Raw genomic sequence first — 27,741 nt, 5'->3', positions numbered from 1 at the left:
AGCCCCAGGCTTGCGCCAGCTGTTACATCATCCCTTCACAGTGGCCAGCCACCGGCCGACTGAAGGGGCCCTGCGCCAGGCCAGCCTCAGGAGCCAGGCAGGCCCAGTTCCACTGCTGCCTCAAGCCTCCACTATACTGACTGACACAGACTGGGACCCTACTCTGGGCCCACCTGGGCTTCACGGAACCCACACCAAGCTGAGTGCCCTGTGCTGAGCCCAGGGCTGTGTCCAGGGCCAGGCCCTGCCTGGGGTCCCTGTTCTGTGGACATGCCACTGGGGGCCTCCCTCCCATGTGCCGTGGCCCTGGATGGCCCAGAGGGGCGGGCCAGGGGGTGTGCAGGTGAGGACGCCTCCTTTCCCGGGCTTTCCCAGAAGACTTTGCCCTGAACCGTCTGCTCGAGTTTTGTGGTAAAATCACTTCCTGCTCCAGGCACAGCAGGCAGCGCCTCCTCGGTGGGACCCGAGTCCTGCTCAGCCCTGAGCCTGGACCTTCTCTCTCACCATCCTCCCTCCCTCCCTAGGCCTGGTCAGCTTGGGGGCGGCAGAGCTTCCGGGGTGAGTGTCGGGATCCTGGTGCTCTGAGAGCGATTGTCAGGGAGGGCGCCCGGCGGGGCAGGGTTCCCGAGCAGCAGGCAGGATGGGGCCGGAGTGCGCGGGCCTGGCTCTCAGACGCTCCAGGCCCTTTCTGTCTGTCTCTACGTCTCTGTCTCTGTCTGTCCCTCTCCGTTCCTAAGCAAGCCCTTCCTCTCTGTCTCTACGTCTCTGTCTCTGTCTGCCCCTCTCCGTTCCTAAGCAAGCCCTTCCTCTCTGTCTCTGCTTCTCTGTCTCTGTCTGCCCCTCTCCGTTCCTAAGTAAGCCCTTTCTCTCTGTCTCTGCCTCTCTGTCTCTGTCTGCCCCTCTCCGTTCCTAAGCAAGCCCTTTCTGTCTGTCTCTACGTCTCTGTCTCTGTCTCTGTCTGCCCCTCTCCGTTCCTAAGTAAGCCCTTCCTCTCTGTCTCTACGTCTCTGTCTCTGTCTGCCCCTCTCCATTCCTAAGTAAGCCCTTCCTCTCTGTCTCTGCCTCTCTGTCTCTGCCTCTCTGTCTCTGTCTGCCCCTCTCCGTTCCTAAGCAAGCCTCGTTCAGTGTCCCGTTTATGGCTCTTGTAGCGTTGCTGAATTTCTTTTCTTCCCTGACGTGTAACAGATTTAACGGAGCTTTTGCTGCCGTTTGAAGTGAAGGGAAAAGGCACTTTCTTCCTGGGGACACTTGAGTTTTTATGACAACACGTGGCCCAGGACATGGCTGCTCCGTCAGAGGAAGAGTCCTTTCTAGTTGAGAGGACAAGCTGTGGGGCAGGCTGGGCCCGCCCGTCCCAGGAGCGCTCGGCTCTGCGGCTCTGGGGCCCTCTCCGTCTCCAGGGTTCTGGCCGCAGCCCGGGGGTGTCCAGTCTGTGCAGCGACCTTCAGGCCATTCCTCTCTGATCCCTGGCGAGTACAGGCTGCATCTGCCCAGACCGCACAGCCCCGAGTCCGGCCTGGGAGCCTGCTCACTCGGGGTCCCTGGGACCAGTGGCTGTGGAGGCTCAGTCAGGGGCACTCCTGTGCGCGATTTCCTAAGCCTCCCGCCTCCCACCCCGCTGCCCCGCCCCTTCCCCCCACCCCCACCCCGACACACAGGGCCAGGGCCTGTCCTCAGCTGCCTGGGACTCCTGGTCCCTTCACAAATCACCCAGGAAGTGAGGCTGCAGGCTGAGGAGCCAGCACTGGCTCGGGCTGGGCTGGGGCTGCGCCGTCCGGGGCCAGGCCAGGTCCCCTGCAGGTTCCGGGGCCTGGGCAGATGTGATGCCGGGGTGCCGGGGCATACGTGTGCATGTCTGTGAGCTCAGCCCTCATCCCCCAAGCCCCATGGACGGGACCGCCGGCATCTGCGCTCCCTGTCCACCATCTTGCTCCCCTAGTCCCTTCATTCTGAAGCCCCTCTGTGAGCACGTGCAGCTCCAGGTTGGACTGTCTGCACACGGGTCACCCAGAGAGTCATGACAATGAGGTGATAGGTGACGCATGGGGGTGGCGGTGGGGCTGGGTGGTCTTCGACCAGCCTGGGGTCAGCCAGGTGCAGGGCAGGGGCTGGCAGAAGAGCCGGGCACCCTCAGAGAATGGAAAGAAGCTGTCTGTGCCTGCAGTGCGGGGAGTGGGCTTGGGAACGAGGCAAGAGCTGAGGCTGGAGAAGCGTGTGAGGGTCCCGAGGCCGTTCCAGGAGCTGGGGTCTCACGTCTTGGGCAGTGTGTGCCCCATGTGTGCCTGCTTGACATCTGTCTCTGGCTGGAGTCTCAGGAACGACTGGGGGGAGGCGACCAACCAGAAGGCTGCTGCCTTTTGCAAGCGAGACAGGAGGGTGTCCCGGTGCGCGGGGACCGGGCGGGGGGCGCTGAGGGGAGAGGGCAGTGCTGTGGTCTGCTTGGAAAGCAAAGCCCGCAGAACGAGATGCTTCGTGCTTCCTTAATAGGTTTGGTTGTGCAGATGGACGTGAGGAGAACTGGGTGGGACCTTCCGACCCACGAGCATGGTGTAGCTATCCATTTTTGACAGTTTAATTTCTCTCAGCGATATTTTGTGGTTTTGAGCGTACCTGTTTTCCGTTCCTAGTTTGCTGAGAGTTTCTGTCATAAATGGTATTGAATTTTGTAAAATGATTGTTTTGCACCTGTTAAGAGGATTATGTTCTCCTTTATTTTATTAATATAGCGAATTATATTGATGGATATTCTAATGTTAAAATAAACCTTACAATCCTGGGATACTTGTGCATGGTGGCTTATTTGTTTTCTATATTGCTGGATTCAATCAGCTAAAAGTATTTTATTAAGGATTTTTGTGTCTATGTTCATACATGATGTTAATCTGTAGTTTTCTTGTAATACCATCTTTGTCTAGTTTTGCTATGAGGGTAAAGCTTGTCTTTGAAAATATGTTGGGAAGTGTTCCTCCTTATTTGTTTTCAGAAAGTGTTTAAGATTAGCATTATTTCATCCTTAAATGTTTGATAGAATTCGCCAGTGACATCACCTGGGTCAGGAGTTTTCTTTGTGGAAAGGTTTTTAATTATAAATTCAACCACTTTAATAGATGCAGGCTATTCAAATTTTGGCAAGTTGTGACTTTCAAGGAATTTGTGAATTTCAACTGAGTTGTCAAATGTCTCTGCATAAAGTTATTAATAATGTTCCTTTATTATTATTCTAATGTCTGTAGGATCTAAATGATGTATCCTCCTTCATTCTTGATATTAGTAATTTATGGATTTTTTTCTTTTCTTTCCTTTTTTTTTGAATTTTTAAATTTTATTTTATTTACTTTTTTATACAGCAGATTCTTATTAGTCAACCATTTTATACCCATCAGTGTATACATGTCAATCCCAATCTCCCAATTCATCCCACCACCACCCCCCTTCCACTTTCCCCCCTTGGTGTCCATACGTTTGTTCTCTACACCTGTGTCTCAATTTCTGCCCTGCAAACCGGTTCATCTGTACCATTTTTCTAGGTTCCACATATATACGTTGATATACGATATTTGCTTTTCTCTTTCTGACTTACTTCACTCTGTATGACAGTGTCTAGATCCATCCACGTCTCAACAAATGACCCAATTTCGTTCCTTTTTATGGCTGAGTAATATTCCATTGTATATATGGACCACATCTTCTTTATCCATTCGTCTGTCGATGGGCATTTAGGTTGCTCCATGACCTGGCTGTTGTAAATAGTGCTGCAATGAACATTGGGGTGCATGTGTCTTTTTGAATTATGGTTTTCTCTGGGAATATGCCCAGTAGTGGGAGTGCTGGGTCATATGGTAATTCTATTTTTAGTTTTTTAAGGAACCTCCATACTGTTCTCCATAGTGCCTGTATCAATTTACATTCCCACCAACAGTGCAAGAGGGTTCCCTTTTCTCCACGCCCTCTCCAGCATTTGTTGCTTGTAGATTTTCTGATGATTTCCATTCTAACTGGTATGAGGTGATACCTCATTGTAGGTTTTTTTTTTTCTTTCTTTCTTTTGTGGTACGCAGGCCTCTCACTCTCGTGGCCTCTCCCGTTGCGGAGCACAGGCTCCGGACACGCAGGCTCAGCGGCCATGGCTCACGGGCGCAGCCGCTCCGCGGCATGTGGGATCTTCCTGGACCGGGGCACAAACCCACGTCCCCTGCATCGGCAGGCAGACTCTCAACCACTGCGCCACCAGGGAAGCCCGTTCTCATTGTAGTTTTGATTTGCATTTCTCTAATTATTAGTGATGTTGAGCAGCTTTTCATGTGCTTCTTGGCCATCAGTATGTCTTCGTTGGAGAAATGTCTATTTAGGTCTTCTGCCGATTTTTTTTTTTTTTTTTTTTTTTTGCGGTACGCGGGCCTCTCACTGTTGTGGCCTCTCCCGTTGCGGAGCACAGGCTCCAGACGCGCAGGCTCAGTGGCCGTGGCTCACGGGCCTAGCTGCTCCGCGGCATGTGGGATCTTCCCGGACCGGGGCACGAACCCACGTCCCCTGCATCGGCAGGCGGACTCTCAACCACTGCGCCACCAGGGAAGCCCTTCTGTCCATTTTTGTATTGGGTTGTTTGTTTTTTTAATATTGAGCTGCATGAGCTGTTTATACATTTTGGAGATTAATCCTTTGTCCGTTGATTCGTTTGCAAATATCTTCTCCCACTCTGAGGGTTGTCTTTTTGTCTTGTTTATGGTTTCCTTTGCTGTGCAAAAGCTTTGAAGTTTCATTAGGTCCCATTTGTTTATTTTTGTTTTTATTTCCATTACTCTAGGAGGTGGAGCAAAACATATCTTGCTGTGATTTATGTCAAAGAGTGTTCTTCCTATGTTTTCCTCTAAGAATTTTATAGTGTCCGGTCTTACATTTAGGTCTCTAATCCATTTTGAGTTTATTTTTGTGTATAGTGTTAGGGAGTGTTCTAATTTCATTCTTTTACATGTAGCTGTCCAGTTTTCCCAGCACCACTTATTGAAGAGACTGTCTTTTCTCTATTGTATATCCTTGCCTCCTTTGTCATAGATTAGTTGACCATAGGTATGTGGGTTTATCTCTGGGCTTTCTATCTCGTTCCATTGATCTATATTTCTGTTTTTGTGCCGGTACCATATTGTCTTGATTATCGTAGCTTTGTAGTATAGTTTGAAGTCAGGGACTCTGATTCCTCCAGGTCCGTTTTTTTCCCTCAAGACTGCTTTGGCTATTCAGGGTCTTTTGTGTCTCCATACAAATTTTAAGATATTTTGTTCTAGTTCTGTAAAAAATGCCATTGGTAAGTTGATAGGGATTGCATTGAATCTGTAGATTTCTTTGGGTAGTATAGTCATTTTCACAATATTGATTCTTCCAATCCAAGAATATGGTATATCTCTCCATCTGTTGGTATCATCTTTAATTTCTTTCATCAGTGTCTTATAGTTTTCTGCATACCCGTCTTTTGTCTCCCTAGGTAGGTTTATTCCTAGGTATTTTATTCTTTTTGTTGCAATGGTAAATGGGAGTGTTTCCTTAATTTCTCTTTCAGATTTTTCATCATTAGTATATAGGAAAGCAAGAGATTTCTGTGCATTAATTTCGTATCCTGCAACTTTACCAAATTCATTGATTAGCTCTAGTAGTTTTCTGGTGGCATCTTTAGGAATCTCTAAGTATAGTATCATGTCATCTGCAAACAGTGACAGTTTTACTTCTTCTTTTCCAATTTGTATTCCTTTTATTTCTTTTTCTTCTTTGACTGCTGTGGCCAGGACTTCCAAAACTATGTTGAATAATAGTGGCGAGAGTGGACATCCTTGTCTTGTTCCTGATCTTAGAGGAAATGCTTTCAGATTTTCACCATTGAGAATAATGTTTGCTGTGGGTTTGCCATATATGGCCTTTATTATGTTGAGGTAAGTTCCCTCTATGCCCACTTTCTGGAGAGTTTTTATCATAAATGGGTGTTGAATTTTGTCAAAAGATTTTTCTGCATCTATTGAGATGATCATATGGTTTTTCTCCTTCAATTTGTTAATATGGTGTATCACATTGATTGATTTGCATATATTGAAGAATCCTTGCATCCCTGGGATAAACCCCACTTGATCGTGGTGTACGATCCTTTTAATGTGTTTTTGGATTCTGTTTGCTGGTATTTTGTTGAGGATTTTTGCATCTATATTCATCAGTGATATTGGTCTGTAGTTTTCTTTTTATGTAGTATCTTTAGTTTTGATATCAGGGTGACGGTGGCCTCATAGAATGAGTTTGGGAGAGTTCCTTCCTCCGCAATTTTTTGGAAGAGTTTGAGAAGGGTGGGTGTTAGCTCTTCTCTAAATGTTTGATAGAATTCACCTGTAAAGCCATCTGGTCCTGGACTTTTGTTTGTTGGAAGATTTTTACTCACAGTTTCAATTCCATTACTTGTGATTGGTCTGTTCATATTTTCTATTTCTTCCTGGTTCAGTCTTGGAAGTTTATACCTTTCTAAGAATTTGTCCATTTCTTCCAGGTTGTCCATTTTATTGGCATAGAGTTGCTTGTAGTAGTCTCTTAGGATGCTCTGTATTTCTGCGGTGTCTGTTGTAACTTCTCCTTTTTCATTTCTAATCTTATTGATTTGAGTCTTCTCCCTCTTTTTCTTGATGAGTCTGGCTAATGGTTTATCAATTTTGTTTATCTTCTCAAAGAACCAGCTTTTAGTTTTATTGATCTTTGCTATTGTTTTCTTTGCTACTATTTCATTTATTTCTGCTCTGATCTTTATGACTTCTTTCCTTCTGCTAACTTTGGGTTTTGTTTGTTCTTCTTTCTCTAGTTCCTTTAGGTGTAAGGTTAGATTGTTTATTTGAGATTTTTCTTGTTTCTTGAGGTAGGCTTGTATAGCTATAAACTTCCCTCTTAGAACTGCTTTTGCTGCATCCCATAGATTTTGGATCGTCGTGTTTTCATTGTCATTTGTCTCTAGGTATTTTTTGATTTCCTCTTTGATTTCTTCAGTGATCTCTTGGTTATTTAGTAACGTATTGTTTAGCCTCCATGTGTTTGTGTTTTTTACATTTTCTTCCCTGTAATTGATTTCTAATCTCATAGCGTTGTGGTCAGAAAAGATGCTTTATGTGATTTCAATTTTCTTAAATTTACTGAGGCTTGACTTGTGACCCAAGACGTGATCTATCCTGGAGAATGTTCCGTGCACACTTGAGAAGAAAGTGTAATCTGCTGTTTTTGGATGGAATGTCCTATAAATATTAATTAAATCTATCTGGTCTATTTTGTCATTTAAAGCTTCTGTTTCCTTGTTTATTTTCATTTTGGATGATCTGTCCATTGGTGTACGTGAGGTGTTAAAGTCCCCCACTATTATTGTGTTACTGTTGATTTCCTCTTTTATAGCTGTTAGCAGTTGCCTTATGCATTGAGGTGCTCCTGTGTTGAGTGCATATATATTTATAATTGTTATATCTTCTTCTTGGATTGATCCCTTGATCATTATGTAGTGTCCTTTCTTGTCTCTTGTAACATTCTTTATTTTAAAGTCTATTTTATCTGATATGAATACTGCTACTCCAGCTTTCTTTTGATTTCCATTTGCCTGGAATATCTTTTTCCATCCCCTCACTTTCAGTCTGTATGTGTCCCTAGGTCTGAAGTGGGTCTCCTGTAGACAGCATATATATTGGTCTTGTTTTTGTATCTATTCAGCAAGCCTGTGTCTTTTGGTTGGAGCTTTTAATCCATTCACGTTTAAGGTAATTATCCATGTGTATGTTCCTATGACCATTTTCTTAATTGTTTTGGGTTTGTTTTTGTATGTCCTTTTCTTCTCTTGTGTTTCCCACTTAGAGAAGTTCCTTTAGCATTTGTTGTAGAGCTGGTTTGGTGGTGCTGAATTCTCTTAGCTTTTGCTTGTCTGTAAAGCTTTTGATTTCTCCATCGAATCTGAATGGGATCCTTGCCGGGTAGAGTAATCTTGGTTGTAGGTTCTTCGCTTCCATCACTTTAAGTATATCATGTCACTGCCTTCCGGCTTGTAGAGTTTCTGCTGAGAAATCAGCTGTTAACCTTATGGGAGTTCCCTTGTATGTTATTTGTTGTTTTTCCCTTGCTGCTTTCAATAATTTTTCTTTGTCTTTAATTTTTGCCAATTTGATTATTATGTGTCTCGGCGTGTTTCTCCTTGGGTTTATCCTGTATGGGACTCTCTGCGCTTCCTGGACTTGGGTGACTATTTCCTTTCCCATGTTAGGGAAGTTTTCAACCATAATCTCTTCAAATATTTTCTCGGGTCCTTTCTCTCTGTCTTCTTCTGAGACCCCTATAATGTGAATGTTGTTGCGTTTAATGTTGTCCCAGAGATCTCTTAGGCTGTCTTCATTTCTTTTCATTCTTTTTGCTTTATTCTGTTCTGCGGTAGTGAATTCCACCATTCTGTCTTCCAGGTCACTTATCCGTTCTTCTGCCTCAGATATTCTGCTATTGATTCCTTCTAGTGTAGTTTTCATTTCAGTTATTGTATTATTCATCTGTTTGTTTGTTCTTTAATTTTTCTAGGTCTTTGTTAAACATTTCTTACATCTTCTTGATCTTTGTCTCCATCCTTTTTCCAAGGGCCTGGATCATCTTCACTATCATTATTCTGAATTCTTTTTCTGGAAGGTTGCCTACCTCCACTTCATTTAGTTGTTTTTCTGGAGTTTTATCTTGTTCCTTCATCTGGTACAAAGTCCTCTGCCTTTTCATCTTGTTTATCTTTCTGTGAATGTGGTTTTTGTTCCACAGGCTGCAGGATTGTAGTTCTTCTTGCTTCTGCTGTCTGCCTTCTGGTGGATGAGGCAATCTAAGAGGCTTGTGCAAGTTTCCTGCTGGGAGGGACTGGTGGTGGGCAGAGCTGGGTGTTGCTCTGGTGGGCAGAGCCCAGTAAAACTTTAATTCACTTGACTGCTGATGGGTAGGGCTGGGTTCCCTCCCTGTTGGTTGTTTGGCCTGAGGCGACCCAACACTGGAGCCTTCAGGCTCTTTGGTGGGGCTAGTGGTGGACTCTGGAAGGGCTCACGCCAGGGAGTACTTCCCAGAACTTCTGCTGCCAGTGTCCTTGTCCTCACGGTGACCCACAGCCACCCACTGCCTCTGCAGGAGACCCTCCAACACTAGAAGGTAGGTCTGGTTCAGTCTCCCGTGGGGTCACTTCCCCTGGGCCCCTCCCCTGGGTCCCAATGTGCACACTGCTTTGTGTGCGCCCTCCAAGAGTGGAGTCTCTGTTTCCCCCAGTCCTGTCAGAGTCCTGCAATCAAATCCCGCTAGACTTCAAAGTCTGATTCTCTAGGAATTCCTCCTCCCATTGCCCTAGCCCTAGGTTGGGAAGCCTGACGTGGGGCTCAGAACCTTCACTCTAGTGGGTGGACTTCTGTGGTATAAGTGTTCTCCAGTTTGTGAGCCAACCAACCAGCAGTTATAAGATTTGATTTTATTGGATTGCACCCCTCCTACCTTCTCATTGTGGCTTCTCCTTTGTCTTTGGATGTGGGGTATCTTTTTTGGTGAGTTCCAGTGTCTTCCTGTCAATGACTGTTCAGCAGTTAGTTGTGATTCTGGTTTTTTTGCAAGAGAGAGTAAGAGCACGTCCTTCTACTCTGCCATCTTGATTCAGGCTCCAATACATAATCTTGTATTATGTGTGTTTTACAAAATGAGGATAAAGAGGAACACAGAGATCATCTGGCCACAGCTAGTAAGTAGCAAGCGCTGGGATTTAAAGTCAGTCTGTTTGTATCCAGTCTGAGTTCCATTGCCTCCAGCTGATCAAGGAGTGAATGATCCTTTGTCTGGATTTTTTTTTCTTGATCAGTTTAGCCAGAGGTTTACCAGCTTCACTGATCTTTTCAAAGAACCAACTTCCATTTTATTGATATTTCTCTGTTGTAATTTTTCTATTATATTACTTTTACCTTTTCTTATTTCCTTTCTTCTACTTACTTGGGTTTAGTTTGTTGTTGTTGTTGTTTTATAGCTTCCCAAAGTGAAATCTTAGATGAATGATTTTAGGTCTTTTCTCTTTCCCAGTATCAGCACTTAAAGCTACAAGTTTTTCTCTAAACACTGCATTAGCTTTATCTCACAAATATTGATAAGTTGTGTTTTCATATCAATTAGTTCAAAATATTTTCTGATTTCCCTTTGATTACCTATTTAACCTTGAGTTTGTTATACTTATGTTGCTTAATTTCCAAATATTTGGGCATTCTTTAGATAGCTTATATCTTTTGCTACTGATTTCTCATTTAGTTGTGTTGTATTTGAAGAACATATTCTATATGATTTAAATCCTCTTAATTGTTTTGAGACTTGCTTTCTGGCCCAGTATATAGCCTATTTTGGGGACTATTCATGTGTACTTGAAAAGAATGGGTATTCTGCTCTTGTTGGGTATGCTGCTCTGTGGACATCAGTGTGGGCAAGTCGATTGATGTTGTTCAAGTCTACTGTATCCTTAATAATTTTTTTCTCAGTTACTGAGAGAGGAGTGTCAAAATAACCTATCATAAGTGTGGATTTGTCTATTTATTCTTCTGAGTTGATCCTTTCATCAATATGAAGTGCCATCTTTTTATCTCCAGTAAGAGTCCCTGTATTGAAGTCTACTTAGATATCAATACAGCCATCCCAAATTTCTTATGATTAGTGTTTTCATTTTACATCTTCTTCCATTCTTTCACTTTGTTTTCATTTTTTGCTTTTAATCTATCTATTTGTTTAAAGTGTATATCATTTAGAGAGTATATTGTCACTTCTTGCATTTTTAATCAGTTTGATAATCTTTGCCTTTTAATTGGAGTGTTTAGACCAGTTATATTTAATGTGATTATTGATATGGTTGGGCTAGATCTACCATCTTGCTATTGTTTTCTATTTATCTCATCTATTCTTTGTCTCTTTTCCTCCCACTTTTGGATTGAGTACTTTGTTTCATATTCCATTTATGTCCTCCGTTGGTTTATTTATTATGCCTCCCTGTTTTATCTTTTCAATGATTGCTATTGTGCTTACAATCTGCATATTTAACTTATCAATGACTGATTAGATGTAGGAGGGAGTGGAAATTGTGTGTTAAGAATGACACTCAAATATCTGGCCTGGGCCACAAGAGGGATCATTCTCTGAGATGGGGAACTCTGAAGGAAGATTACAGCATGGGGGTATGATGAAGGGGCTTGATGATGTGGTCAGTTCTGGTCAAGTTGCGCTTAAAGTGCTTGTTATATGTCCAAGAGAAGATGCCTTGTGGACAGTCCATGTGTGGTCCAGAGGTCTGGGCTGGAGCTGGCAGAGGGGTCAGGGGATAGGGGTGATTCTTGAATCAACAGGACTGGGTGAATCTGTATGGAGAGTGTGTGATGGGGCGAGAAAGGGCCCAGGACCAAACCCCAGCAAACCCCAAGTTAGGGACCCAGATGGAGAACAACAGGGATGTGAGAGGAGAAGCCAGAGAGGAAAGAGCAAAATAAGGCGAGTGCACCACCGTCTCAGAGCCAGAAGGGCAGTGGCCCAACAGTTAGCCTGTGCCCTGGGTCCTGCGGCCAGATCCAGACAGCATGCAAGGGGGCCTCAGAGGCCATCTGAGGCCCTCCCCCTTACCTGTGCACAGGTACCTGGTGTGCATTAGACCTAGTTAACATTTCATTAAAACATTTTAAAAGTAAAGAACTAGGGATAGTTCACCTCTGCACAGTGCTGCTGGGAGATGGAACAAGGTGGTCTGCCAGGGCCTGCTGGGTCTACGACATGGCAGCCAGAGGGCCCTCAGGGAGGATGCCTCTATGTGCTGACCATGGTGGGTCCCAAATCCCAGTGGCGGAGCAAGGAGGGGTTGGGAGAAGCAGACACTGTGCATGCAGACGTCTTTTGTCTTTTGGGAGAACGTATGGGCCTGAGGCACTTACTGTCCTCTAGCCAGGCTCTGCAGAGGGCTGGGCCCCCAGGGGAGGCAAGCAGTCAGCCAGACCCAGGCCAGGCTTCTCCAGAGGGGGAAGTGCAGCGGGGGGAGCATCGCAGCACCATGGCCGACAAGGGGCCCATCCTCTCGGCTGGCAGCACTTCCCTGGGGACGGGTCTCACGAGTTGTGTCGTGCTCTGTCCTGCTCCGGAAGCTGCTCTTGCAGCCAGCCCCCCCCGCCCCCCCGCCGGGGCACGGTCCGCACGCCCCACCCCTCTTCTGGCCACTTATCTAAACAGGAGCAGCCCCAGCAGCTTTCCACAGCCCTGCAGTCTGACGAATCTGCCCCAGTACTGACTTCCTGGAAGTGCAGCCCCACCACATGGGGCTGTGCAGACTGACCCTGACCTCAAGCAGGAGACCAGCTGCTTGGCTCAGGGGCTGCCAGAGGGCGCTCAGCAGATAGTGGGGGGAAACGAACAGCTGGTGGATGGGGTGGCAGGCCTGCTGCAAGGGGCCCAGAACGGGCAGGTGGGGGATATAAGAGCAGAGGTTGGTGGCCCAGGTGAGGGTGAGCAGGTGCGAGGGTAGGGCCCATGAATCCGCCCTGAACTGCCGTACATATACGTGTACGCATGTATACATATATGTGTAGACATGTATCTGTGCCTGTGATCGCGTCTGTGTGTCTATGTGCGTGTGTGTATATGTATGTGTGCATGTGTGTGTGCGTGCACGTGTGTGTACATGCGTGTGTATATACATACATGTGCATAGGTGGGTGGGGTGCTTGTTAAGTTGGGCTCGCCCCAGACAGACCGGCTGAAACCAGCCTGAGCTAAAGGCCGGCTGCTCTTAGGGAAGGGGGGAAGGGGGAAACCCTTCGTGGAGAGACAGGAGCCTTTCAAGGGAGACGCACCCCTCCTGCTCTGAATCCAGCTGCTGACTTTAAGGCAAGGATGATGTGTGCTGGGCACACACTTGGGTTGCTCTCTGCCCATTGGACTCCCCAGCCCGAGGTCGTCGCCGGGAGCAGGGCCTGGGAGCTGCTGTTGGGCAGTGGGGGCCCCTGCAGGGGACTGGCCACCTGGTGAGGAAGGAGGGTGGAGAGTGGGCAGGGGATGCCCGGGTGGGGCGGCGCGGGCCGGGATGGCCATCTCTGCTGGGAAGGGAAGCCCGAGACCAGGTGGGATGCTGGCGCTGGAGGGCCGCCCGGGGACGTGGAGTCCCAGGGGGGACTGTCATGGGGCCAGCAGCTGCCTTCCAGGCAGAGAAACCCTGGGCAGAGAAAGGGGAAGGAGACCATGGAGCAGGCAGGAACCTGCGGTTGGAGCAGCACCATGGCCCACCAACCGCCCCTGCGGGAGGGGTCCCGGGGTTCAGGGCAGGTGATGGAGCGGGCGGCCTGGGAGCCACCCCAGAGGAGGCCCGATGGGCCGTCAGGCGCCCCTGCCCTCAGCCAGCTGGGAGAGGACTGGACATCCCTGGCTTGGCCTCTGTTGGGCGCCAAGGGGTCCCAGGGCGAAGGGAGCACGGGGGTAGGAAGGGGCTGCAGAGCATAGGAGGGCGGAAGCGGGGTCTGTCTGGGGGCACCAGGGGTTTACGAGGGGGACTGGGTGGGGGAGCTTGCAGTGAGAGAGTAGTGGCGCCGGGACGGCCGGACGCCAGGGATGCCCGTCCCAGGGCACCGGAGTGCGTGCCCTGGACCCATGGCCTCTGTCCGCCGGGCCCCTGGCCTGTGTGGTGGTCACAGACGGAGGGACATTCCAGAGCCTGGAGAGCATCTGCCGCGCTGGCTGTCTGACCAGAGGACCACAGGCTCCCTGCCCCGGATGTGCCTGCTCGTTCCTGGAAACAGGGCAGCCATCCTTGGGCCGCTCAGAGCCGGCCCCCCGTGGGCTCCCTGGCCGGGTGGGGACCGGGTGGCAGTGGAGGCCAGAGGCCGAGGGCAGGCATGCGGCATGGCCGCCACGTCCTCCCTGGTGTTTCCAAGCCCGGTGCTCTCCCTCTCTGGCTGTGTCCCACTGACTCCACCGTTTGAGGGGGAAACACGAGCCCGTGAGGGTGACACAGTGGGCGTCCAAAGGTGGCCCGTGGGAGCTGGCCTCCCTGTCCCCTGTCTGCGGCACAGCCAGGCCCTGAGGGCGGCTGCCAGGGCTCTGGCACCCCCTGCCCTCCTGCCCACACCCTTCCCCGCTCAGCCACATTTGCTGAGTGGGTGAACGAATGAGCGAACGGGGGGCAGGGTGAGCAGGGCGGGCCTCAGAGGCCACGTAGTGGCTTTGTGCAAGGACAGAGGTGGCAGCCGCAGGGGCAGGGGCTGGAGGCCTTCCGCGGGAGGGCCCCTGCTGGCCGTGGTGGCATCTGCCACTGAGCCAGGCGGGGCTGGCAGGCAGGAGGTGGGGTCTAGGAGGGAGGCGGGTGGCAGAGCTGCCGGCTGCCGCGCGTGCCCCCGGCCAGTGGGCAGTGCACGGAGATGAGTCGTGGGTCGTGCCCGAGGCCCTGCGCTGGCGGCCGGGTGAGCGCCAGGCTTGGCACAGGGCAAGTCTTGGGTTGAGGGCACCTCGGGCCGAAGAGCTGGACTCGGGCAGGCAGCCCCTCCCGTTCCACGTGCCCTTGCTGACCGGCCGCCTCATCTGCCCACCTAACGCAGACCCTGCGTCTCTATTTTTATAAACTTTTTATTATGGGAAGCTCAGCTGTATATCAAGGTAGGGAGTCTAGTACAGAGAACCCCAGGTCTCCTGCCCCATGAGGATCAACTCCCCGGCTCCTGTCCAATTCCAGCCACTGTGTCACCCCAGCCAGTGACACTTGAGTGCGCTTCCAGCAGACAGGAGGCCAGCCAAGGTGCCAGGAAGGCGCCCGAGGACAGAGGGCTGATTCCTGGCCTCGTCCCCTTGCTGGCCGATTCCCAATGTCCAGTCACAGAAGGATGCCTTCCGCAGGTGGCTCTCCCCAGGTGGCGGGCAGTTGGGCCTGCGAGGCCCCATCTGGCCGTGCCTCTGGTCTGTGGATCCCACCGCCGGGTCCCCTGAGGGGCTGTGAGGCTGTGGGCAGAGCCGGGGACCTGGGCTCATCCATTGCCCCTGAGAGAGAGAGAGAGAGAGAGAGAGAGAGACCGACCAACCTGCAGGGAGACAAAGGGAGTGAGGCTGGGAAGAGCCAGGCTGGGGGGTGGGAGGCAGACCCAGCAGAGAAGGGCTCCTAGAGGCCAGCGGCTGCTGGGTGAGGGGACGGGGGGGACGGTGCCGGAGAGGAGGGGGCGAGGGGGCAGCCCGGACCGGAAGGGTCTGTCCCCTGCCTCTCCCGGCCTTCCTCTGGGGAGCTGAGGCTGGTCTGATGGCTCAGGGGGGACCCAGGGCCCAGGGCCTGCGGGGGAGAAGCAGCCCGCCCAGTGCGAACAGGGCCGGCAGCGGTTCAGGGTGCGGGGGCTCGAGTGGCTGGCGTGAGGACCCGGGACAAGGCTGAAGGGACTGGGAGGAAGAGCGGGCGGCCCAGGGCAGGGCTGCCGGCCAGCGGGAGGAGGGCGAGGGGGATCCTCTTCCTCCCCCGAGCTGTGTCCCCATCGCCCGCAGTTTCCTGAGGGGTGTGCTCCCATCCTCCTCCACTCCCCGTGTGGCGTCCTGCAGTCACCCCCGCCTTGCCCCACTACGGTGAGAGCAGGGGCAGATGACAGGGCCCCCAGGCTGGCTTTTGGCCAAACCAGCGGGAGGCGGGAGGGATGTTTCCCAGGCCTGGTTTCCGAGAAGAGGGGAACAGAAAGTACCTGCCGTGACAGAAGCCCACGCCTCCTCTCTCAGCCTCGCAGGGATGCCAGGCCCAAGGCTGAGCCCAGGGCCCACGGGCCCACGGGCCCACGCCATCCCGGCCAGGCGCCTGGGCCAGGGTGAGGCAAGCGAGGCCTCGGCCCGGCACATCTACGAGGCCCCACAGAAGTCAGTAATCAAGATAACGTCTCCTTTGGTGCAATATTTCAATACTCCAGAGATAATGCAGAATCCACGAGAACAGAGAGTCAGCTATACTAGATTAAAGGCAGATGGTGGGAGATGGAAGACCAGCCTCCACGGCCCGCCAGGCTCACCAGCCTCCACGGCCCGCCAGGCTCTGGAGGTGCCTGCTGCGCAGGGTCCCCCTCCGCCTGCGCCAACGGCCACATCTCCCTGCGGGCGGTCCAGCTGCCCCGTCCGCCCAGCTGTGCTGGGGATCGTGCAAGAGAGGTTGTGGCTCATCTCCAGCCTTCTGGCCCGGAGCCGAGGCAGGCGTCGTGCTTCCATCTTCCAGGAAGCCCCTCCCCCTCTCCACTCCTCCCACCTCCCAGGTCCAGCTCCAGGGCCTCCTCCTTCAAGAAGCCTCCAGGTCCTGACCTGCCCTCTGTGAAGCCTCGCGATATGACTGCACGCTGCCCCGTGCTGGGTACGCCCACCTGGCCATGGCCCCCGCCCCCGCCCCCCGCCAGCCACGTCCAGCACGCTTGCCCACGCGTGGGGCGGCGAGGGTGGGCACAGAAGAGGGGCAGACCGTAGTGTAGAGTGAGGTCGGAGTGGACACAGAGTGTATGTAGCCTGGGGAGGACAGCCTGGGTGGGTCAAGGCCCTTGGCCAGGGGCCACACTGCCCGGCTCAGGACACCCCACCTGGCTGTCCTCAGGGTCCTTCGTCCTCTTTCTCGGCCAGGGTCCTGAATCCCCCACTCTCAGGGCTTTGTCCCCTCCTTGACCCTGACGGCAGGGGCCTCGCTGCCACCCGAGGTGAGGAAGCTGGGGCCCGGGAAGCAGTGAGGTTCCCGGGTGGCAGTGCGGTAGGGGCCCTGGGCCACGTCCAGAGCCTACGCTGGAGTGACTCCGCCTCCGGGGGGCACGTCCCTCGAAGGGAGGCTTACCTAGATAGGGTGGGTAGTGATGCCTATCTCCCAGCTGCAGCTGTTGCCAGCAGCCTTTTTCTCTCAAACCCCAAACGTTCGGAGGGGTGGGGGGCCGGGAGGAAGGGGCAGGAGAGACCCTCCTTCAGACATGCACCTGGACCGCCACCACCCACGGGCCTGCCACGTGGGCTCCCTAGCACGTGCAAAGCCGGAGAGGAGGGTGCTGGGACGAGGCGCGGGGGGCTCCACGGTGGGTGCAGCAGTGGGATCCTTCCCGGTCCTTCTCTGAGGAGGGTCCTTTATGGTTTTGAGACCAGCCGGCAGTGAGAATGGGCCAGGCCTCTCGGAGCCCCGGGGATCCAGTGGGACTTGAGGAAAGGACCCGGCCCTCCCCTGAGCAGCCCCAGCTCCCTCCACTGGGAGGGAGCTGGCCGAAGGGCCAGTAGACGGAAGGGCCGTGGGGCAGGGAGGTGGGGAGAGACGCTCCATCCCACTCCAGGCCGACAGGGTTCTGAGCCTGCGGCCACTCCTGTTTGCAGCGCCCCGCTATGGGCCAAGAATCTGCTTGTTCCTTGGCGCTGGCCACCCGGTTGGATTCTCCGGTTGGGGCCCCTGCTGACCGGTGAACGGGATTTGTTGAGGCCCTCCTATGCGCAAGAGTGGGTGGGGTCCCAGAACAAGGACACAGTAGACATTCAGGGGAAGCCCTGTGGAGGACGCCAGGCAGGGTGGGGGGCTAGGAAGGGGCCAGGGGAGGAGGCTGGGGAGGCTGGGGGTCGGGGGACGGGCAGAGAGCAGGCAAGGCAGGGGAGGAGCCCACGGGGGGACCCTCAGGCCTGGGTCTGGAGGGTGGAGCCCGGGCCCTCCTCAGGGGCCTCTGGGCAGGGTCTCTGCAGGCTTAGGAGGCCTGGGCCAGCCACTCCCCTTCTCGGGCCTCAGTTTCTGCCTGTGGAGATGGGCAGGGCTGGGGTCGGAGCTCTCGCAGCCCCTGGCAGTCTGTGCAGAGAGAGGTGCTGAGGCCAGGTGCTGCGGGACCCAAGCGGAGGGCTGCGTAGCCCGGAGGTGGGCTCTGCAGGGGGCGGGAGTAGCCCTTTGAGCAGGGTGTCCCAGCCCTGAGCTCAGAGTGGGGAGAAGAGAACGCCCCGGGAGGGCCTGGCGGAGCGGGGGAGGAGAACACTCTAGACCAGGGGAAGGGATGGTCTGGAAAGAAGGCCCCTGAGGAGGTGGGTGTGACGAGGTGCAGCTGGTGGAGGGGAGAGACGAGCCTGCGGCTGGAGCAGAGCTGCAGGAAGCCCCCGTGTGTCCGCGGTCACCCCGTCAGCGTCAGCGTGGGTGTAGTGCGTGCGAAGGTGCAGGGCCTTCCTGCCAGCGTGCCGGGGTGGCGTGCGGGCACCGACTGCAGCCACGGGGCTCAGCCCTGGGAAAGGCTCAGCGCCATCCAGAGAGGCCAGAGACGATGGGAGAGAGGGTGCCTCCGCGCCGCCTGGTGGTCTGGACTCGCTAGCTCGGGCCGTCTCCAGAGCGAGTGCTGTCTTAGCAAGCACACCACTCCTCTGGAGGTGTTGACACAGGCGGCCTCTGGCACCCCACTTCCTCTCCCAGAAACTCCCCCAGGCAGCCCTGGGGTGGGGCTGGTGCAGGTGGTGGGGAGCCATGTCACCCCGACTCTGCTGTCATCAGCCTGCCCACCGCCTGCCGGCTTGAAGGAGGCGTACAGTCAGGGGGACCGGCTCACCTCAGCCCTGCTTCCCCACCACCCCCATCAGGTAGCACCTGCGTAGGCTTTGGCAGCTCAGTGCCAGCAGGCCAGCACCCCTGGGGCCAGGGGTCTCAGAGCGGAATGAGGGCTGGGATGGGGTCTCAGCAGGTGAGGGCTGGAATGGGGTCTCAGCAGGTGGGGGCTGGGATAGGGTTTTGAACCTCAGCAGAGTGTCCTGATGGAGGAGGTCTGTGGGAGGTGATGGTCTAGAAAGGGGGCAGAGCGTGGACAGCAGTGCAGAGGAACTTAGGGTGTCTCCCAGGGCCTGGGCTCCCACCTCATTAAGTCTCTGAAATGCATCCGTGGGTGGAGACAAGCATCTGAAGCTGGAGGAGGAGGCATCTGAGTGGGGTTTTCCTCGCACAGTGAGCGCTGCCTTGTGAAACTTGTCCTGGATCCTGGGCTATTTCTAAAGTGGGGTCACAGCTCCAGAGGTTGCTATGGTGCCCAGGCAACGGGGGTCTGTGCCCACTCTCTGCCCCAGATCCCATTCAGGGAGTCTGCGGGGTTCCTTGGGGGGCCAGCAGGGAGGGCTGGCGGGAGGCTGTGCTGTGCTCGGACCTCCCAAACATGACCAGACTTATCTCCAGGTGACAGCAAAGGTATTTCAGCGCAGAATCAGAGGGTGGCTTCCTACGTCTTGCAGGGGAAGCCGACTGATCTCACTGTCACCCCTGGAGCAGGAAGCGACACCTCTGACGTCCTCCTACCCCTCGGGCCAGCCTCCCCCAGCAGGAACTGGCAGAGGGCCCCTGACAGCCGAGGACCCTGAGCACCGGCCGTGCTGCGAGGGGCCGTAGCTGCCACAGGCAATGGTGCACAGTGTCTGTTGGAGGTGACAGGTCTGTACATCCAAGCAGGAGGCCAGCTGGGGCCCCTGTCCTCCACAGAGGGCCCCACGCCCTCGCCTGGCACAGGCAGGGACCTCAACTGGTTGCCATGCCTTCTGGGGACCCCATGCTATTTGAGCTGGACCTTGAGACTTGACTCCCCAAACTTTTTTCACCCTAAAGGACAGAGATGAGGCGCCACGAGCAAGGCGTTTCCTCAGGGCCTCGTGTGCACCTTGAGACGCTTGCAAAGTTGGTGTCCTTCTCCCTGACAGTTAGTTTGTTTTATTATAAAAGGGAAAATTGAAAGACTGCAGTTAGACTTTTTAACTTTCCTGCACAAAATATTGGGCCACGCTGAGGCTACACTGAAAGTTATACGCCCCGGGGTGTGTGGACCGGGGCCCAGACCCTAGGCAGCCGTCTGCGTGGAGGGCATCAAGGGAGGGGACAGGCCTGCCTCCTCTTCTCCCGCCCAGGCAGTGCCCTGGGCTGCGGGTGATCCAGAAGAGACAGCAGCCACCCACGGGTGCCGCACCACTGGCCCGAGTAGCGAGGGGCAGGCCCTGGACCCAGCTCGGGTGGGGAGGGGCACGGAGGACTCCCTGTGGCAGCTGGGCCTGCAGAATCAGGGGACATTCCCAGTAGGCTCCGCGGGCTCTGGGCTGGGGGTGCCACACGCAGCTGGCCTGGCTGCGGCCAGCAGGGCAGGCGGACGGGAAGGGAGGATCCCAGCAGTTGTTCCAGTGGGTTCCGGGGTCTGAGGAGACTGCCTGCGTGGGTCTGGGGGTCACAGAACCTGTGCAGAGTGTCGCTCAGAACAGGGCGAGAACAAGCAGAACCCTGCGAAAACGAGGAGAGAGGCTCCTCAGGGGCTGTAGGGATTTCAGACACGGTGAAAGGGCCCATGACAACGTAATTTCTGGCAAATGTGCCGTGGATAATTCAGCAGAGGTGGAAGGGGGGTAACTGGTGGAAGACTTCTGCTCTGGCTACAGTCTGAGCTCCTGCCTCCCTAGTGGCCTGTGGCCTGGAGGCTCCCAGGGGGCCGTGGCTGAGGAAGTGGGCGCCCGCATGCCGGACACCAGTGAACCTGACACTGCAGCCGCGGGCTCCAGGACTCTTCCCTTCCTGTGTGGGGAGGGGGCCGGCGGAGCAGAACACACCAACCTGGCTGCGGGCCCTCCCCTGAGTGGACTGAACCCCCTTCCCTACCTCACCTAAAGGTCAGCGAGCCCCCAACAGGGCCTGTGCCCATGGGGGAAGGAAGGCCACTCCCGTCCCACCCCTCCAGGTCCTTCCAGCCAGAGAAACAAAGGTGGGGGGATGGGAGGGGGCTGGTGGGCGTGCGCCGCTCACGCATGCGTGCTCCGTGGTCCCGCACGTTTGACACCAGCACCCCCGGGTGCTGCCCGGCTCAGGGTGAAGCCAGAGCTTGACCTTTGCACCATCTGCCCCGGCCCCGAATGTCAGAGCGCTGACCCCGCCCACCTCCACCCTGGTGAGCTGATCCCAGCAGCCCCGGGCTGTGTCACGGAGCATGTCCAGGGGAGCGAGAGGCACGGAGGGTGAGGCCACGTGCGTGCTTCTGATGACAGGGTGTACGACGCCCAGGGCCACCCTAAGGCCGGCTCTGAGCCACGGGTCTGCACCCGGAGGAGCAGGGCTGCCCTCATGGCCCTGGCTGTAGGGAGCTCAAGGGGACTCCTGACCCCAGGGTGGCCTCAGGCCAATCTAAGTGGGACCTCAGGGCAGAGAGCTGGGGAGGGTCTCGGAGGGAGGGAGGGAGGGAGGGAGGCTGGCGCCTGGGGTGGCCCCAGCCACTGTGCCCTCAGGAAGAGGATAAAGCACTGGTAGGAGGGAGGGGGGGAGGGAAGAGGGGGGAGGGGGGAGGGAGGGAGGAGGGAGGAGCGGGGAGGGAAGGAGGAGGGAGGAGGGAGGAGGGAGACGGAGTTCTGGAGTTTTCTGGAGAGCTGGTTGACTGAGCCACAGACCCTGCTGTCCTGAACCTCGGCAGCCAGGAAAGGCCAGGCGGGGCAGGTGCCGGCCCACCGAGGTGCAGGTGTGGATCAGACGCGGGCACCACCTGCAGCTGGGTTTGCCGAGCGGGTGGAGGGGGCAGTAGGCGGCCCTGGGCTTTGTCCTCAGCCTGTCTCGGAGTCGCCTCTGAGCGTCCCCCCACCCTGTGAGAATGGTACTGGGTCTGGGGCGAGGCTGGCCCCCCTGGCCCCCCCATCCCAAGAGCTGGCAGAGTTGGGGTGGCTGGGACTGGAGGTGGACGGTGGGCTCCCGATTTCCTCTCTGCCCAGCGGCAGGCAGGTCCCTGCAGACGGGGCTCGGGAGAGGGGAGGGGAGCTGGGTCCAGCCCTGGGTCTGCTCACCGTGCACCTTGGGCCCGCGGGCCTCTGAAGGCCTTGGTTTCCCCACCCATCCAGCAGGTGGGGGTGGCCTGGAGGGTGCCTCAGAGCTCCTTTTGATTTCTTCTTTGGGAAGGTGAACTGGGGGCTCCTGACTGCGGGGTGGGCGCTCACCGCCTGCATCCCTGGCCGGAGGTGGGTGGGCCCGGGCTCCCCTCCCGGCCTGCGGCCTGCGCGCCTCACACCCTGCTCCCCTCCTGCAGCCCCAGGACCATGAACAACAGTACCTGCGGCTCCAGGGAGCTCCCCGGGCCCCAGGCGGTCAAGTACATCTTTTTCATCTACACGGGCGGGCTCCTGGTGCTGGGTCTGCTGCTCAACAGCCTGGCACTGTGGGTGCTGTGCTGCCGCCTGCTGCGCTGGACGGAGACCCGCGTCTACATGGCCAACCTGGCCGTGGCTGACCTCTGCCTGCTCTGCGCCCTGCCCTTCTTTCTGCACTTCCTGAAGAGCAGCACAGACTCGCCACTCTGCCAGCTGTCCCAGGGCATCTACCTGGCCAACAGGTACATGAGCATCAGCCTGGTCATGGCCATCGCCGTGGACCGCTACGTGGCCGTGCGGCACCCACTGCGAGCCCGCGGGCTCCGCTCCCCACGCCAGGCCGTGGCCGTGTGCGCCGTGCTCTGGGTGCTGGTACTGGGCTCCCTGGTGCTTCGCTGGTTCCTGGATATGCAGGACGGCAGCTTCTGCTTCTCCAGCCGCTCCGGGCAGAAATCCTACACCGTGGTCTTCACACTGCTGGGCTTCTACCTGCCGCTGGCCGTGCTGGTCTTCTGCTCTCTGCAGGTGGTGACCGCCCTGGCCCAGAGGCCAGCCGCCGACGCAGTCCAGGCGGAAGCCACCCGGAAGGCCTCCCGCATGGTCCTGGCAAACCTGGCCGTGTTCGTGGTCTGCTTCCTGCCCTTCCACGTGGTGCTGACTCTGCGCGCGGCCATGGGCCTGCGCACCTGTGCCATCGATCCTGCCCTCCAGATCACTAGCAGACTCTCGGACGCCAACTGCTGTCTGGACGCCATCTGCTACTACTTCATGGCCAAGGAGTTCCAGGAAGCATCTGCGCTGACCGCCCTCCGCACCAGAGCCAAGGCCCACAAAAGCCAGGACTCTCTGTGTGTGACCTTGGCCTAGGAGGTGGGCCACGGGCTCCTGGGCAGTGCTGCCGAGGCGGGGACTCGTGAGCAGCGACGAGGAGCTCCGGGGTCGGGCTGGGGGCGCTCTCACGAGGCCCAGGTGGGCAGAACAGCCCAGGCACGGAGCGTGGGGAGGAGACACCCCTAGCCCTGGGGCCGAAGAGGGGCAGGGAAGACGGCAGGAGGATGAGGCCTGAGCGAGGCCAACGCCAGGGGCCCTGGGTGGGGCTGCACCCGGAGCCTGGTACCTCTGGGGTGCCGGGGGGTGGGGCCTCCTGGGTGCTGTGAAGCTCTGATGGCTAGCTTTCTGCTGCTGCCCCACAGGGGCCGGAATAAAGCTCTCGACCAAGGCTCTGTGTGTGCCACCCACACTCACATGGCGGGAGGTGGGGGCCTGGGGGCATCTTCCCAGGTAACTTTCTAGAGCTTTCCCCGTGGGGGCTCTCCTCGGGCCCTGCCACCTGCTTCCCACCCCTGCCCACACTCCACATCCGTCTGGCAGTTCCTGGAGGGGCCACGCTGGCCGCCCTGGAGGGCTGGCTCTCATCTGCCTTGCCAGGCCCAGGCCCGGGCCGTGCCGAGTGTAGGCAGCTGGTCCTGAGCTCCCAGGCCAAGTGTAAGGAGGGGCGGAGGGGACGGTTGACGTCTGTGTCTGGCAGGTGACACGAGCGAGCATCTGTAAGGGCCAGAGGTGGGAGGAGCCCCACGTGCCTCAGCCCGGGGCGTGAGGAGGCCCTGGAGACAGAGACAATCTCTGGAATAGAGAAAAAGTGAGAGATGGGAGAGAATGAGAGACAGACGAGGAGAAGGCAAGAGACAATGGGGGTGGGAAGTGTGGAGGAAAGGAGCAGGGGGACAGAAAGCAACGGGGGGAGAGTGATAGGGAGAGCAGGAGAGAAGGCCCGGCCAGAGACGAGAGTGAGGAAGACGTTGAGCAGAGCGAGAAGGGGCATCCGAGGAAGGTGAGGAGGGAGCACGAGGGCAGAGCCGGAGACGAGGGACTAACAGACAGACAGACGACAGGTCAGCCTGGTCTCCCCGAGGCGCCAGGCCCTCACGCCCTCCTGCAGACCGGGAGCCCCAACGGCTGGCCTGGGAGCCCTTCTGGTCCCTCAGAGGGTCCCCGAGAGCGGGTGGGGGTCCTGGATTCTTGAAGAAGGGCCAGGGGCCAGCTCTGCCTGCCACAGGAGTCTGGGGACCCCACGCCTAGGGCCGCAGGAGGATGGAACTTACAAGGGGCCACGTGGCCTGGGCGGACAGGGTAACCGGGCGGAGGTGCGGACCGGCAAAGGTGCTGGGCTGAGCAGAAGCCTTGGGTGGAGAGGCCCAGAAAGGACCCCCCACAGAGCCCCCTGCCTGGAAGGATGCCACAGTCCATGCCCAGGCACAAGGCCAGGGGCTGGGGCCCCTCGTCCCACGGGGCAGGGTAGGGGAGGTCCACAGGCTGGAGGGGGCCTTGGTGGAACCCCCTGAGGTTAGGGGAGCGACACCCTGACCCAGCTTGTTCGGGAGCCCTGGGGCTGGCACTGGAAGTCAGCGGGAGAGAGGGAGAGAAAGATGGCGGGGCTGGGGGAGGGGGAAGAGGAAGGCGGCGGCATCTCCCTCCCTGGCCCAGGTGAAGCTCAGCCCAGCCGGGGCAGTGCCGGCCCCTGACCCGCTGAAGCTCCCTCCATCTCCCCCGCCCGCTCCAGGCCGTTGGCCTCGGTGCCTGTGGCCGCTGCCCCCGAGAACGACTCCAATGGCTGCGGTACGGGCAGGAGTGTCCTGTCCAGGTGGTGACCAGTGTCTCCATCTGCCTCCTCACGGCGCTGGGTCTGCCCTCAGCGGCCCGGCACACTGTGTGTTCTGCCACTGTCGGCGTAGGTTGACAGAGACCTGCATCACCTGGTCAACCAGGTGGTGGTGACCGCCCGCTGCTGCTGAGCTGGACGGATCCTGCCCCCAGGGCCGGGAGGCCGCCCGTGCGAGGTCCTGCAGTGTCTCCTAGGTCAACACCTACAGGAGCAGGTGCGTCATTTCAGCGCGGCCTGAGGGGAAGCTCCGGGGGACCCTGCTATGCCCAGATCGTCATGGACCTCAGGATGTGTCCACTCCACTGGGGCCAGAGGGCCTGGCGTGGAACCAAATGACTGGATCAGCACAAACACCTGCACTAAGAAGCCCAGGAAGGCGACCGTCCTGAGGACTCATGCTAGAGCCCGGAACCCCCAAACCGGGGCCGGGCAGTAGCGGTGGGTTCCCCTGACAACCTCAGGTGGCCAGGTGACTGGAAGAAGGATCGGGAGGCCCAGGCCCCTCGTTGGCCTCCCCAGCCACACAGGGAGATTTGTTCATGCAGAATGAGGGCGGACAGGCCGCAGGCAGGGCAGTCCCAGGCCAGAGCTGCTTTCCTGCCTGGCCACCAGCCTCAGCCTGAGGGAGACAGACTTCTTGGCACTGAAACAAAGCAGCAGGGCCCTGCACCTGCAGGGTGGTCAGCATGGCCTGCTGGTAAACCCCCGTCTGCCCATGCAGGTGCCCCACCCATGGCCTGGCCCCGGGGTCTTCCGCTGCCAGGAGGTCCAGGCTCACCTGGAGGCCCCGGCCACGCTGCCCGCCAGCAGCAGTTCACCTGCCCCCTCCCGCACTTGCTCTGGTGAGGTGGTGAGTACCTCTGGCCCCTGGGCGCACTGCTCTGGGCCCAGGCCCAGGGATGCTTCAGATGGCCCGTCAGCAGGCTCCTCAGAGAGGCCGTTTATGTAGCCAAGGCTGGTGGCGGCATCAGTGCCCTTGGCCGCTGCTCCAGTGCCGAGGACGTCAAGAGCAGCCGTCCTGTCCTTGGATCAAGTGCAGAGCTTCTCGGGGTGCCAAGAGCACGGCCACAGCCCCTGCCCCCATCTCCTCTCGGGGCTGCCTGCTGGCCAGAGTGGCAGCTGGCCGGCAGAAGGAGGTGTAGCCCTGGCCCGGCATCGCCCCCTCTGGAAACTGCAGGGCATGAAGTCCGCCCCACGGGGTCCAATCCTGACCACCGGTGGGTGGGGAGGGGGTTCCTGAAGGGGGCACCGCCATGTCATCGTGAAAAGGCAGCGCCTTGGAAGACAACTCTGAGCTGCGAGTGACCCCCGGAGGGCCAGACCCGAGTTGACTTATTCATCAGCAAGTGGAGATAAAACCAGCCCCGTGACAGGCACTGGACCCCAAAACGTGCACCCCGGAGCCTCAAGGGCTGCGTTCTGAGGCCTCGCATGGAGGGAGCAGGGAGGAGAGAAGCTGGGAAGTGGGCCAGATAGGATCATGGGGCCTTGCAGGGGGATGCGGGCTCCACGGGTGCTCTGAAGGTGGGGGAGGGTTTGCGTCAGAGGAGCCAGAGGCGCTCTTCGTGCGGGCCTCTCCTCGTGCTGCGCTGGGGCGTCCAAGGGAGGGCTGGCCAGGGCCAGGGTGGCAAGGGCAGAGGTTGGCCAGGATGAGGGCTCCGACCGTGATGAGGGGCAACACGGGACTCAGCGGGACACGCTAGAGGGGCGTGGCTAAGGAGGAAGAAAGGGTGCCCTCAGGAGTCCGGTGTCCTGGTTCCAGTGCGGAGGGGTGTGAGGGCCGGAGGAAGCAGGCAGCAGGCAGAGGCAGCGGAGTGACCCTCCGTAACCAGGAGGGTGCTCTCTGGAGAACAGCGGGGCGGGGTTGCCCAAGGGTCACGCTAAGTTCTGTCTCTTCTCAAGGACACCCCGGACCCCACCCCCACCCCTGCAGAACCCCCACCGGTTCTGTAGTCTTTGCGCCTCACACACTGGACTGGAGGCCAGAATCGCTGTCCTTGACGATGCTCAACTTGCTGGTCCCAGCCCTGCGCCCCGCACGGGGCAGGGACAGGCTGGACAGGACAGCTCTGGCGGGCGGGGGCGGAGCTTCGGCGATGGGGGCGGGGCCAGGCCACCGGAGCCGCCCACGTCCCCGCCGCTCCAGGTTCCGCCCCTCGGCGCCAGGTCCGGCCCATGCCCAGGGCCCCGCCCCTTAGCGCCCCGCCCCGCCCCCTCCCCTCCTTTTCTAGGAGGTTCCGCGCCCCGTGGGGCTGGGGCCCTCTGGTGCAGCCCCTCTTCCGTCCTCAAAGACTGTTCAGGCTCCAGGAAAAGAGCTGGGGGGCGGCTCCCGGCGCTGGTGGGGAGGGGGAGGAGGGCCGGGGCTTTGCCTTCCCCCTCACCTGCCTCTCACTACGCAGCTGTGTCCAGCTCTGCTTAAGGTTTTAAGTTAATTTACGAAGGGAATGTGAATTCTGCACTGCGACCGAGACCGACAGGGTGAGGATGGCATGCTCAACAGAGACCCAGCGGGGCACACAGGCAGCTCGGGTCATGGGTCTGTCCTGCCTGCCACTGTCCCTCGGCCCTAACTCCTTCCTGTAGGACTGTCCCAGTCTGCCGGGCGGTGGGGCGCTGCAGCGGAACACCACAGCGGAGCCCCGACACACTGCAGCGGAGCCCCGACATCAGTGCCCACTTGGTCCGGGTGCCGGCGTGGCCGGGTTCTGGTGGGGCAGGCTCCTGGTTCCCAGACCACCGTCTTCTGCTGGGTCCTCACATGGTGGAAGGGATGCGGGAGCTCCCCGGCATCTCTTTCATAAGGGCTCTAATCCTGTCCCCGAGGGCTCCACTGTCGTGACCTAATCAACTCCCGAAGGTCCCACCCAGTACCATCCCACCCGGCCTTAGGATTCCAACATAGGAATTGTGGGGACACACAGACATTGTGACCATAGCAAGGGGCAAGTGATTTGACTTCGGTCATCACCTAGAGCTTGCCTGGTACATAGTCAGTATCACAA

The 27,741-nt window shown here is 56.7% G+C and overlaps 1 protein-coding gene across 1 annotated transcript; it reads left to right on the top strand.

Moving 5' to 3' along the window:
- The first annotated feature begins 436 nt into the window (after positions 1-436).
- On the top strand, positions 437-23,243 carry GPR35 (G protein-coupled receptor 35). The gene is made up of 2 exons (XM_082658892.1): positions 437-558; positions 22,017-23,243. The coding sequence occupies exon 2, from the start codon at positions 22,027-22,029 to the stop codon at positions 22,942-22,944; it is 918 nt and encodes a 305-aa protein (XP_082515018.1). The 5' UTR covers positions 437-558; positions 22,017-22,026; the 3' UTR covers positions 22,945-23,243.
- Positions 23,244-27,741: the final 4,498 nt, after the last annotated feature.

This window comes from Grampus griseus, assembly GCF_964374135.1.
Source record: "Grampus griseus genome assembly, chromosome: 7".
Lineage (NCBI taxonomy): Eukaryota > Metazoa > Chordata > Mammalia > Artiodactyla > Delphinidae > Grampus > Grampus griseus.
Note: the sequence above shows the minus strand (reverse complement) of the source record. Positions and strands in the feature narration are given on the sequence as shown.